Source organism: Spermophilus citellus, assembly GCF_964194105.1.
Source record: "Spermophilus citellus genome assembly, chromosome: 1".
Lineage (NCBI taxonomy): Eukaryota > Metazoa > Chordata > Mammalia > Rodentia > Sciuridae > Spermophilus > Spermophilus citellus.
In genome coordinates this window covers 281,239,420-281,252,393 of record NC_138182.1, presented here as the reverse complement: position 1 = coordinate 281,252,393, position 12,974 = coordinate 281,239,420, and the positions used below count along the sequence as shown (strand labels likewise).

The 12,974-nt window shown below is 43.0% G+C and overlaps 1 protein-coding gene across 2 annotated transcripts in view; it reads right to left on the bottom strand.

Annotated features, from left to right (window-relative positions):
• Window positions 1-12,512: 12,512 nt before the first annotated feature.
• The window catches only part of SEMA5A (semaphorin 5A), a 492,204-nt gene continuing 491,742 nt past the window's right edge, over window positions 12,513-12,974 (bottom strand). For both annotated transcript variants that reach the window (XM_081286868.1, XM_081286869.1), the window contains exon 23: window positions 12,513-12,774. In XM_081286868.1, the coding sequence (XP_081142994.1) occupies window positions 12,622-12,774 (153 nt within the window). In that variant the 3' untranslated portion in view covers window positions 12,513-12,621. The remainder of the gene's footprint in view (window positions 12,775-12,974) is intronic.

Genomic DNA, 12,974 nt, shown 5'->3' with positions numbered 1-12,974 from the left:
CATGGCTCCAGAAGACAGGTATATCAGTAACTCTCCTAATTCCTTCAGACTGGATCTTGTCTGTAGGTAAAGGTGAAGAAAGAGGGCAGTATCATGACACATAGAAACACAACTTTGGGTATATCCTTCTCCTTCCTTGGCCAAACTGAGAGGACAAAATTTAGAAAAAAAAAATGGAGCGACAGGAGAGAGGAAGCCTTCAGGGACCCTCACAACAGACCGCTACAATATGTATTGGGAGAAATGCACACTCAGGAAACTCCATCCCAGGACTCCACCCAAGAGATCAAAGGGCAATTGGTGGAACAGAAGAAAATGGTGGTGTCAATCTTGGTCTTGTCCCAAAAAAGTCTGCTACCTGGAAAGTCACTTTGTTGCTCCTGCCTCAGTTTACTCAGAGGTGGGGAGCAAGGGACGTGCCTGCATCAGTTCCTAGTGAACATCCAGCTTTGGTACTGTGTTCACACAAGGTGTTAGGGACAAATACAGGCTGCCTGGAGATCTCCTGGATGTCAGAGGGTTTGTGGCTTAAGACAATTAACAGATGCAGCTATGTCTAGAAAGGGGTCCAGCGTGGGACATTTGCAGCTGGTGCCAGCACAATTCTTGTGGTTGAGAAGCTCTAGATGACCCCAAGTGATCACGTGACTGTTAGGGAATCCAAGTCACAAAGTGCCCCAAGACTCCAGCTTTCTCCAAAGCCGTACTGCACCTAAGACTCACAGAGACAGCAGGCAGGGCGGTGTTGGAACATAGCACAGCAGGAGGTGACAAGTGGCTTTGAAAAATAGATGTGAATGTAACTCTTTTTCCATTTGGTTTCTGTTTGGATTTTTTTTTATGAGGAGAATTCAATTAAATCATAAGACTACACCTTGAAATCCTGGAGAAAAAAGCAAGAGGTACAGAAATCAAAGAAATATGACCAGAGCATGTTTATTGTATGCTTGATCACCTGCAACAACAACAAAAAAAGGTTCTGCATGACTGATTTACTATGTCCCCTCTTCTTCCTCCTGAGATGACCATTTTATAAACTATGATATGGAATTAAGTTTTGTCTCAGTATATACAAATTTCTGAAAACCATCATGTGTAAAATGTGTCATTAGCTGTAAGACGTAGCAGTTTTTATAAAATCCTTTTATACTCTCCTTGCTGGTGCAGAAGATTGCAAGAAGCCACTTCTGTGTCCAGGATGCTGTTCCAGAGGTGATTTGCAGGTGCCTACCATCTCTGTCTTTCCTTTGAGAAGTATAATCTGTGAGAAATACAGCACACACAGAGAACCACAGAACAGCACATCGAATGGTGCTTCCCGGTCTCCATGGTTCATGCTTGAACATTAAGTTTATGAGTCCTCTCCACAAATGTGTGGAACAGAAAGGAGGCGATGGGATTGTTGTGAACTTACCAAGGAAGATGCAAATTCAAGTCACCCAAGGGTGCAGTTGGCAACTGAGAAATAAAGGTTTTTATCTCCTCCCAATACACAAACCATACTTATAATTCAGGGGCAAGAATGGTTATTACCTGCACCTGTCAAGGTTAGTAATGACAGGCAGGAAGCACAGATGTGAGTTACTTCCACAGAGAAGAAGGTTTTGAGCATTTCAGAGGGAGGGGTGTCAGTCTTGTTCCTGACAAAGGGCACGGGGGTACGCCAGCTGCTCAGAACACAACACACCATGACCAACATGAGAAGTCCTTACACAGGAACGGCACAGGGGAAAGGGGGCAGATGGCAGCTCTGCCGGGATTCACAAGTTCTTTGCAAGGATATCGAGACTCAATGGCAACATTTAAGCAAGATGAGGGAGAGAAAATAGGTAATGAGTAAGAGAGTCTTGGGAATTCTTGAAGGCTTACCTTGAAGGAATCAAGTGGAGGTGGTGCAGAGGGTGGGGTTAGCTAGAAGAAGTGGGACTTAAGGGGACACGAGGTTAAGAACCTCAGCAGATTGTCTCAGCACAAGAGGGGGTGTGGTAAAACACTCTGCAGGTGAGATGTGCTCATTCTGAGTCCAGACATTAAAATTCTCTCACCATATGTCTGCTGTTACCCTCCATCTCCACAGATGACTTTCCTCCGTGTAGACTTGTTTCACGGACTCACCTTTTCCATGCTCTTGACAAGAAGGCATGGAAATCTCAGCTAACACAGTGAGTGTCTCTGAGTGTGTTCCATCCACTAGTATCTGGTTCTATCCCTGTGGACAAGTCCCTAAGTCCTGAGAGAGCAGTGGTCAGATAGATCACTGTGGGTCTGGTACAAAGGGTTTCAATCCTATCTTGATTACTGCACTCTCTGTATCTGCTGAGAACCAACTCAGGCTCTGCTCTATCTCATCTTCATTGCTGAGTCCAGTCATGCTAAGAATAACAAGTGACCACCAGTCCTGCTGTTACACCCCTTCCTCAGTCAGTAACGACTCAAACATGTCTCATTTTCACAGCTAGATGCAAGCCAAGACTGACCACTGCTGGCTTTAACAACTGCCAATCCCATGGAGAGACTAGCCTTAAAAGAATTTGGCTTCCCTACTTACGAAAATAAGAAACTCAGTTTTATATGTTAGACTTTTTATTGTAGCCTCTTAATTTGACAATGGGAGGGTCTACCACAAGGAATGTTTTTAGGGCAGGAAAAATACCTTTGTGTGTGTGACAGAGGGGTATTTGATAGTGTGAATTTGGGATTGGTTAATTTACATGTGAAATCACCTACAAGTTGTTCATTGTCTTAAGCAGTTAACCCTAGGAAGGGAAGGTCTTTCCCCAGCAAGGACCATGAAGATGTCAAAACATCATAAATATTAAAGAAACATTTAAAATATACCTAAGATGATTAGACCCCTTGGAATACCAAAATCACTCAAGTAGTGGAAGTTTCTAACAAACCTAAGTCATTTTTTATGATTCAACTTGTGTTATTTTGAGACCACTCTCAGAACAGAATTCTCTGGAGGACAACTTCTATGAAGTTGAACAACTAAAGATCTACTCTGCAAAAGGAACAGTCAATAAAATGTACTGCAGAGTGACTTATAAAAGCGCCTGAAATCTCTCTTGGACCTGATCAAATTATAGCTGATGTAGACATTATAAGTCTCTATTGTATGAGATTCAAAATTCAAAATAATAAGTTGTATTTCAAGAAACCCTGTTTACAACGGACTCCTCAGACATGGGCACAGGTAGAAGAGTTGCTGAAGCGCCTGCCTGGTCTTTCTCGGGGGTCATGACTGTTTTCCTGAACACACCTGAAAGATGACCTGAGCTCTCGTTCACCCACTGGGCAGCTTGGAAATCTCCTAGTCTGAATGTGTTTGAAACGAGAGATGTACTCACATCCATAACCAAGCTGTTGACATTTCCAGACAAGATTACAGTTGATATTATTTGTGTATGGGGGTTTTTTCTTTCTTTTTGTAAAAAATATTTTTTAGTGGTAAATGGACACAATACCTTTACTTATTCATTTGTTTGTTTGTTTATTTATTTATTTTTAGGTGGTGCTGAGAATCAAACCCAGTGCCTCACACATGCTAGGCAAGTGCTCTACCACTGAGCTACAACCCAGCCCTGGGTTTTTTCTTAAAGATGAAAAAGAGAACAAATGGAAAAGACACTCTCATGCCTGGTTATAGTGAGGTTCCAGGTTCCCTTGAAGAGTCAGTCCCACTCCAGGTGGCAGACTGTGGAGAGCAGAGGAGGCCCTGGTCCTCAGCTGATCCTGCAGTGTTGGCCGAAGCCAAGCCTAGAAAACATTCCTTGCCACAGGCCCGGATGTTGTCAGCCTTGACTCTCAGCTGAGGTGCTAGGAGTTATACATGAGTGTCCTGGGTACAGCAGGATAATAGCAAAAGGTTCTTAGCACTGCAACAGTAGGAGAGCTGCAAGAAAGGTTTCTAGCTCTGTAACTTTTTAGTGCACAAAGAAGCCTCTGACAACTCTCAAGCCTTGAACAATTTACAATGCCCCTGTCCTTTAAACTTCTGATTGTAAGGCCCTATATAATAAACTTGCAGAGCCAGTTCCTTCATCAGGGTGCAGTTTCCCACCCCAGCTTTACTTGATAATGCCTCTGTTTTCTTTGTGTTTTTCTCCACCTCCAGTCACCCCTGCTGGAGAGTCCTTTGTTGATGCCACCTGAGTAGAGGCAGCAGACCGTGTCAAGGGGTGAACGTATGGCCTTCTCTCAGGCATCCTAAATTGCTGAAAATTAAAATAGTAAATAGATCCACTTATAGTCCATATTCTTTTCAGATAATTGGTGACTTCAGAATTCTGTGGAAACAAAGAATGTTCTTAACTTCTGTAGGCATCCATATGAACATGGAAAAAAAATTACTTGATGTCTAGATGCTACAAAAAATCTTTTCACCATAAATATTCTAGAGGTGGAGATTCAGAATGAAAAGTTAAAAAAAGAAAACACGTGGTAAACTTTCCTGCTCTGACAGAATAATTTTCTGTAGAGTGAGTGGAAGTGAAATCATGGAGGGGCCACAAATGCAGGCCTTGGACAGAATCAAACCTCAGGCTGTGCTTCCTTGAGGTCCTTTCAGGATTTCCAAGTGGATTTTTACAGTTTCCTCCTTCTGTGGGTTTTAGATATGGACCAGTCATAATAAATTTACTTTTAAGCAATTTTGTTGTTTTTGTTTTTTAAGAAGTCTTAGCACACAGTGTTTTTTGTTTTTTTCTTTTTTAAATAATGCTTTGTATTCTCTGGTTACAGAGTTCAGTTTCTCCCAGAGTGATAAAAACATTACTTGGAATTTTATGTCCAATTTACTCAAATCCTTATCCCTGAATCAGAAAACTCCCTGTGCATTTTAAAAGTGGAAAGAGTAAGTAGAACATTTAAAAGAAAATAATATAAGCTATTAGATCCTTTAAAATCATAGGGACTAAAATGTTACCCTAAGATTTCAGGGCTTAGCTATCTGGCTCCCCCAGGAACATAGGGGTCTGTACATCTTCTTCTTTAGTGCTGCTCACTGGCCGACTCCTGTCATGAAAAATATCTCCACTTCCTCCACTGTCCACTGCCCCCTCAATGTCCATCACCTATCTACCTATCATGTATCATGTGTCACCTATCATCTATCTATCCCATTCCCTACCTATCCTATTATCTATCACCTATCTACATCTATTATCTACCATCTATTATCTACCATCTATCTATCTATCTATCTATCTATCTATCTATCTATCTATCTATCTATCCATTCATCCATCATCTATCTGTCCCCTGTAGTACTGATCTAGCTAAATACTGCAGACAAGGAACCCACTACACTCAGACCTGTCATGAACCTGGCGTGCACACGATGTTGTACTCAGTCATCTAACTATCTACTAACTGACCTAAAACTTTCTGAAAAGACCTCAAGGACAGACTGCCCCACTGCTGTCTGGTGAGGACTCACAGAGCACTCATGACTAACATTGTGGTATTTAAGTATCAGGCATTGACCATTAAGTACACACTTCCTAATGAAACCAGCACCACTCATTCCTGCATGATAAAGATGGGGACATTGCAGTAGTGGATGGACAGTTTAAACTAAAGTTCTCCAAGAAAATGGCCATTGGCAATTGAATAGTGAACTAAGATCCTCAGAACAAGCAGACCACAGCATAGAATATCTTCTGTCCTAGACCTTCAAATCACAAGTTTCATGAAGCTCTTGAATATTCTTCATATGATCTTCTATTTTTTAACAATTGATGTTATGCACTTATCTCTTAACCTATTGTATTGCTATAAATAATCATAACAATTTGCCTAAGTCTGTTTTCCTACAGGTGATTACAACTGCAACCTTATAGGTTAGATCTCACAAACTATTGCAAGTCAAACAGTTTTAAGAATTTTCAAGCATGCTACACTTTGCCAATTAGTAAAACTAAATAATCACCATAACAGCAACTAATGTTATCAAAAATATTGCAATCATTACTTATCTTTAACAGAATGAGGTCTATAATTTTATTATATAACAACCATAACTCAACCTGATCATCTAGGATGACTATCCATGGTATTTCTTTGGTAATCATTTATTAATCAAATCCCCAATGAGACTCAAATACTTGAAGTTGTATCTATGATTGTAAAATGAAAGAAAATTTAAAATGGTCAGTTCTATATGACTCAAGAATGAATTAAATACATGTTCCATTAAATCACTAAATAATGATTCAAAGATAAACACATAATAAAATATTGGCATTCAAACTATAAATCAGACTTGTGTAAATGATCCTTAGCACTGAGGACAATCAACCTCTTGGACTGCAGTTATGAATGAGATTTTCTTCATTCTCATGAAAAGATGGATTGTCCATAATCATAAGAAATAACCACCAGAATCACTTTAATTGCATATGTTGAGTACATCGATGGCAGCTTGGCCAGTCAGCAACCTGCAGTAACCTGCACATCTGTAAATCCACTATTTGACAGCAGAAACATCAGGAATTGTCCTTGGGAAGCAGAAACATGATAAACACACTGCCAATAGCAGTGACCACCCAAGTAACAACAAACCCTAAGGATACCCCTCGGAAGTCCACCCATGTCATCACTTCCCACTTCTCAGAACCTGTCTAAACACCCTCTTTGTAGGAAGCAAAGAGTCAAGGGGAGAATTTAAGACAGATACTAACTCTCTGTCTTAGACACCAAATGTATTCCAGAATTTATTTAGAACTGGCCTCCTTCTTTGGCAATATAATTTTAAAATAACCCCAATGCTTAATTGGTGTCTTAGAGTGATGGTGTTGTCTTCTTCCTCTTTATATGTAGAAATAAAGCAGGGAACAGTAGAGCTTGTGAGCTAGTGGGCGACCATCAAGTCTGCTGAGTTTCACCAGGGGAAAACTGTGCTTCCTGTAAACCAAATAAATAAAAATTCAACTATTTTATCACAGAAGATTTAAAAGCACTGGAGTAGGCTTCTTCCAGGAGCAACCTGAACGCACTTGTTTCTCCCAACACTCCTGCCCTCAGGGCACACTCAGAGTGCTGTCTGTCAGCCCTGGTTCTTTCCATATCTTGTCTTGCTCAGTTTCTACACTTACATGAACTCTGTGGACTCAGAATTTACTTATTTTATAGCTTTTCCTCAGTTTATATGAGAGAAAAGTAAATAGTCAGAGGATATACAGAAGATGACAATTGTACATGATACCGCATCCTATGTTCTAGAAGGTGTTTTTGTGTTTGTTTGTTTTTATTTTTGCCTAGAACAACTACCTCCTTTTGGGTTTGATGACAACTCATAGCACTCAGCCACCTCCAATGCCCCTATCAAAACACAAATTACAGATGCATAAGTCACTTAGCCTCTCACAGAGAAGAAGCAGCACCTCGGCACTTAGCCTCTGTTTAAAGGAAGGAGAACAGGGGCTCGAGGAAGCTCCACAGCTAACTTGGTGCAATGCTCTCACCTTAATCCATTTCTTGTGTGCAAACTCATACCTGCCTCTATGAAATGGGGAAACATCAAAAACAAAATCTCATATTAGAAAGTGCATACAGTTTAATGTCTCCCTTGGGGAGAGGATTGGGAGTCAACCAGATGAGGAACAAACTAAGATGAATTAACAAACTTTTATGAGTAAAAATAATATGGTCATGAAACATTTCCTTAAGTGTTATTCAAATTTAATTTCGAATTTAATAGTGCCTGTATTTTCCCGATCTTTAAATGGTATGTGAGAACTGATTTCACAAGAACCATTGAGTCGGCTTTTTGCATTGGCATGATTTAAGAGACAGTGAACGCAGTTAATAATTTGAAATGTTTCTTTAATATCCTAGTTAACATTCTTGTTGCTAATGAGTTGCTACTAAATTGCATTACTCCTTAGAGAATATGCTTAAATATAGTCTTTCCTTTAAACTATTATAACACTTTGCTTGTCACAAATACAGAGTTAGTTATCCCTAAAACTGAAGAAAGAGGAGGAAAAGCAGAATTGCAGAATTGGGATACAAGGGAAATAGATAGCCCAGCATGTCTAGGGATTTCAGGTTGGCCTTCCCGGAGGCCCTAGCTCCTGATCAACATGCAGTGCACACCTGAGCATGTCTCCCAGCTTCAGAGTTGGTGCAACCGAGGACACACCTGGAGGAGGAAAGCAGCAGGTTGCATCTGCTTGGTGAGTTTCAGAGACATGTTGTGCCCTGGGGACATCAGCCAAGCCCTGGGGGGAATTAGATGGTACGCAGAGGGGACGTGTATAATGGTGCATGTAAAACAGATGCTGTAGCCCTGAGTCCCTCAATGGCAAAGGCCTGATTCCAGGTGAGGTACGTGCCCAGGGGAGGGTGCCACGTGGGAAGCCCAGAGAGATGGTAATAGCTAAAGTAAAGAGACTTGAAGGAGGAGGTGACCCTCAGCAACAGCTCACAGAGAGCTCTGGATGCGCTTTCCCCCGTCTTTACTACTGTGACACGTCCTTCATCAGAAACGACATGCTGAGGCGAGATGGACCCATAATGGAGGAGCCTCCAGCATCCCATCTTCTTCCATCCCCATCACCTGTCCCATTAGTCCTCCTGTCCCCACCTGGTGACAGGGCCCTCACTCATCCATCTCCCAGCTCAGAGCAATCGCTTTCATTAGCCACCAAGTCCACTGGCAGGAAGTCTCTCTACATCACGTGAAGGTTCACAAGGGTTTTATGTTAAAGTCCTCAAACAAGAATCAAGTGCCAAGTCGACTGTCTCCCATTTCCAGCAGGTTTTCCAGCTGAGCGGTGCTCCTTTAGACTCTGGTCTCGGGGCATTTCTCTTCCTATGCCTCTCCCAGAGAGCATCCAGTCCCTCGTTCCTTACCTGAGGGGTCTCCGACCTGAGGGGTCTCAGGAGCCCCCCTCTACTTCACTTGAGTCAGCTTTGTTTTTAATTAAGTATGTCTGTCCAACAAGAGCAGTGCCACACAGAGCTGTGATCGTCAACAAACGGCACTTTGGGAAAGAAATGCTACAAAACATTGACACGGAGTGAGTTCTCTTCATTGATTAGCTTATTTATTACAATAAATATCTCTGCACAATACATACCCTATTGACCCCATGTTGGAGATGGGAATTGACTTACCTGTTACAGAGACCCACAGTGCTTGACCCATTCTGAGAAAGACCGTGACTGTGTGCTCTTTGTCCTTGTCAAGCCCATTCCTATTGTCTGGCCATGGGAAACCACCTGCACTGCAGCCTGGAGAGGCAATGTCAGTGCAGAAGAATACACAGAAGCCTGTGATTGTAGATGTCAGTGCTCAGTGGTTAGCGACTCTGGGAGAAGCCTGTGGAACACAGGTCTTTACCACCATTGATTCTTAACCATGAACTTTGGGGTCATCATTTAACCTCTTAAACCTAAGAATAATAATTGAATCTGCCTCAGTAGGTGTGAAAATTAAATTAGCTCAGGTGGGTTCATACTGACAAACCACTTACATCCTAGCACACTGCAATTTACACACTACAGCTTCAGGCATGTAATATAATTTCCTGAACTGTCACACTTAGGAGCCTATAACAGTTGTCACACAGAGCAGGAACTCAAAAATGCAGGCCTTTGACAGCCTAGTAAAACACAGGACGGTTAAAGTCCATTTTATACTTCAGACATACTGTATCGCCAGCCAGTGGTGACTTGCGTGGGATCTTCTTTCATATGTGTATAAACTAGGAAATAGGAGTTGTTTCCATTTTAAAGATGAGAACTGTAGTGCATTTCAATAATTTTATGTAACCTGGCATCATTTTTTAATGTAAGTTGAACTTTTCTTAAAGACACCAGGGTTGGTGCCCTCAACACAGTTCCCAGTTTTCCTGCAGCTCAGCTCCTCAGGGTGGTCAATGCCACCATCTGCCCCAGTCAATCACTCCTGGTGACACCTGCCTATGTGGCAGCTAGATACAACCAATGTGACTCATCCCCTGACCCCAACACCCTGCATACCCAGGCAGTGACACCATGGTGACCCCTCTCTGTCACAGCCTGCCTCACATGGAACCCGTGCCTGCTCTCCCTCAGCCCACCAGTGAGACTCCCACAGGGTTATGCCCAGCAAGAGCTTCCCTCACAGGGCCCTGTCTCTTGCTTCCCCTCTGGTTGAGCGTGTGTGCCCCTCGGATCCACCTTGTCCACTGGCCCCAGGAGGCTTACTGCCCTCTTCTCTCTAGGGTAAGTAATGCCTTGTTTCTGGTATTCCTCGTGTTCTCTTGGGCTGCCTCCTGGATCTACCCGACCAACACATGCAAACTGGTCTCAGGGGCATTTCTCTTCCTATGCCTCTCCCAGAGAGCATCGAGTCCCTCATCCCAAGGGTGTCTTGCCTCATGAACAAGTTTCCTGTGAGAAGAACTTGGAGATAGGACATGTCCCTGGGCATCTCAGTGTCTGACAAGAGAAGGTATGTCATCCCATAGAAGGAATGTCATAACATCCATGACCGAGTCTTCTGAAGATCTTTCAGGGCTAGGGTTTATTCCCACTGTCACAAGAGAGGCCACTTATCCACATGAGGAGGAAGAAAAAGGAAACTGATGGTTATACAGGATCAAAACCTTCAAATATTAGATGAAGAACAAGATGGAGATATAATCAGGTGTATTAGTTTTCTATTGCTGCTATAACAAATTACCCCTCAAAGTTCTTATTGTCTTACGCCACAAAAATTTATTATCTCACAGTTCTGGGGACCCAAAGTCCAGAACAGGCCTCCTGGTGCTAAGAGCAGGCAGTCGACAAAGCTGCACTCCCCGCTGCGGGCTTCAGAGGCAAGCTAGTCCTCAGCCCCTCCAGCTGCTAGAGGCTCCCTGCCTTCCTTAGCTTATGGTCCCTTCCTTCGTCTTCCAGGCCAGCTGTGTCCAGCTGAGTCTTTCTACTTATCCTTTGACTGGATCTTCTGGCTCCCTCTCCCACTTTCAGAATTCTTGTGATTATGTGATCCATGCGGATACTCCAGGATATCTCCCCATGTCAAAGTCAGATGATTAACTGTGATTCTATCTGCAACTTTCATTCTGCTTTGCCATGTCACATAACCTAGTCACAGGTTTTGGAGATTAGGATGTATTCATCTTGGCAGGGGGGTGTTATTTGGTCTACCTTATCTAAATTCTAAAGAATGCGAGCTATCACATTGTAACATTGCTAAATCAAACCTGCTGTGAAGACATTTTAAGTATTATTTAAAAATTACAGTGCCTTGTTTAAGATGATGGTTTTTAGGAGTTGTATGTGTGCACTCACCTGTGTGCACTTAGGATCAAACCCAGGGCCTCACGCACATCAAGCATGAGCTCTACCACTGAACCACATGCCCAAACCAAGATGATGATTTTTAATTTCAACTACAAAGTATTTGTTCCATTTACATGCAAATGATTAATCAGATAATTTCAAGGAAAACCAGTCTCTTCTTTCCAAATTTGGGAATAACCATATCACATCTCTGCTGTGGCTTTGTTAGAGGAGCTGCTGTGTAGTCACACACATCTCAGTCTCCAAACACTGGCATGATTGAATTCTCTTGCAAAAATAATGTCAGATTACAGGGCCCAAATATTGAAAACTGGTGGCTCACTATCTGTTTCTGCCCTGCAGGTATGCAGAGAATTATTTTTTCACCCTGAGTGGAATTTTAAATCAAATTTAAATAAGTTAATATTTAGCAGTCAGGAATCTCAACTCTTTCAGCAATAAAAATGAGGTGACACTTGCTGGCAATGCTGATTTCCTCTATTCTGACCACATACGAAGCTAGGAAGCAGCTGCCCCTGTAGACGAGCAAATTTACCTTGGCTCTGGTTCTGCTGCTTCTTACACCTGCCAGGAGCAGGTAGAAGCATGTGTTTGGGCCCCTTATTTGGGGCTACTAGCCTAGAACAACTCAAAGGAGGTGAGCTCCCTCTTCATTTTGTGTTTCTGTAACAAAATATCAGAGGCTAGGTAATTTATAAAGAAAAATACTGCATTTCCCACAGTCTCAGAGATTGGGCAGTCCAAGATTTGGAAATCTGGCATGTGGCCAGAATCCTCTTGCTGCATCATCCTATGCAGAAAGCAGAAGAGCAAGAGAGGTTGAAGGACAGGGACAAAAGTCATCCTTCACAAGGACTCCACGTTGCAACCATTAGTCCTCCCTGGGAGCACAGCCCTTGTGACCAGATCACCTCTTACGGAGCCTCACTCCTTAATGCTGTCACACTGGGGGCCAACACACTCACTTTGGGGGTCTCGCTGCAGCCAGAGCAGTCTCCAGCTGTACTTACTGCAGAAGTGAGGAGTGGGAGGGAGGAGGGAACCACAGCTCACCTTGAGTGTTGTGGCGACAGTCACACCCACTGTCCCCCTACAGAGCAGGAGAGAGCTGGTTGCCGCAATCTGGCTGGGCAAAATAACTGGGAGGTGACAAGCAACTTGAAGGTTGAAGCAGGAACTACTTTATTGCAGGGGAACTGAACGGGAACTCAAGATAGTAGGAACTCAAGGTAGCGGGCACCCAAGGTAAAGGGAACCGCTTTATTGCAGAACAGCAGGGGTATATATACCTAACTGATTACACACAGCTTGACTCAATCAGCATCATCCAGATACAGCAGTCAGCCAATAAGGAATCCCCACCATCTTAATGGCTCCATGGCGTTGCCTCACAAACCACTCCTCCTGGCAAACTGCCAGGCGCCATCTTGACTTGATTTGCATCTCCAACAGCTGGTGTTCTGGCTTGGAAAGAGGCTGTGGAAAATGGAGATGTGAAGCCAAAGACAATTTAATAAACATGCACAGTTGTGGTAGGAGGTGAGTCTCACCCCAATAAACAAGACAAAACACCCAATATCCCCGCACAGACAGGAAAAGCACAGCCAGGCTGAGAGGTGGAAGGGAGAGGCCCTGCCGCCGCCCAGGAACAGAGCACCCCAGAGCAGCACGGGCAG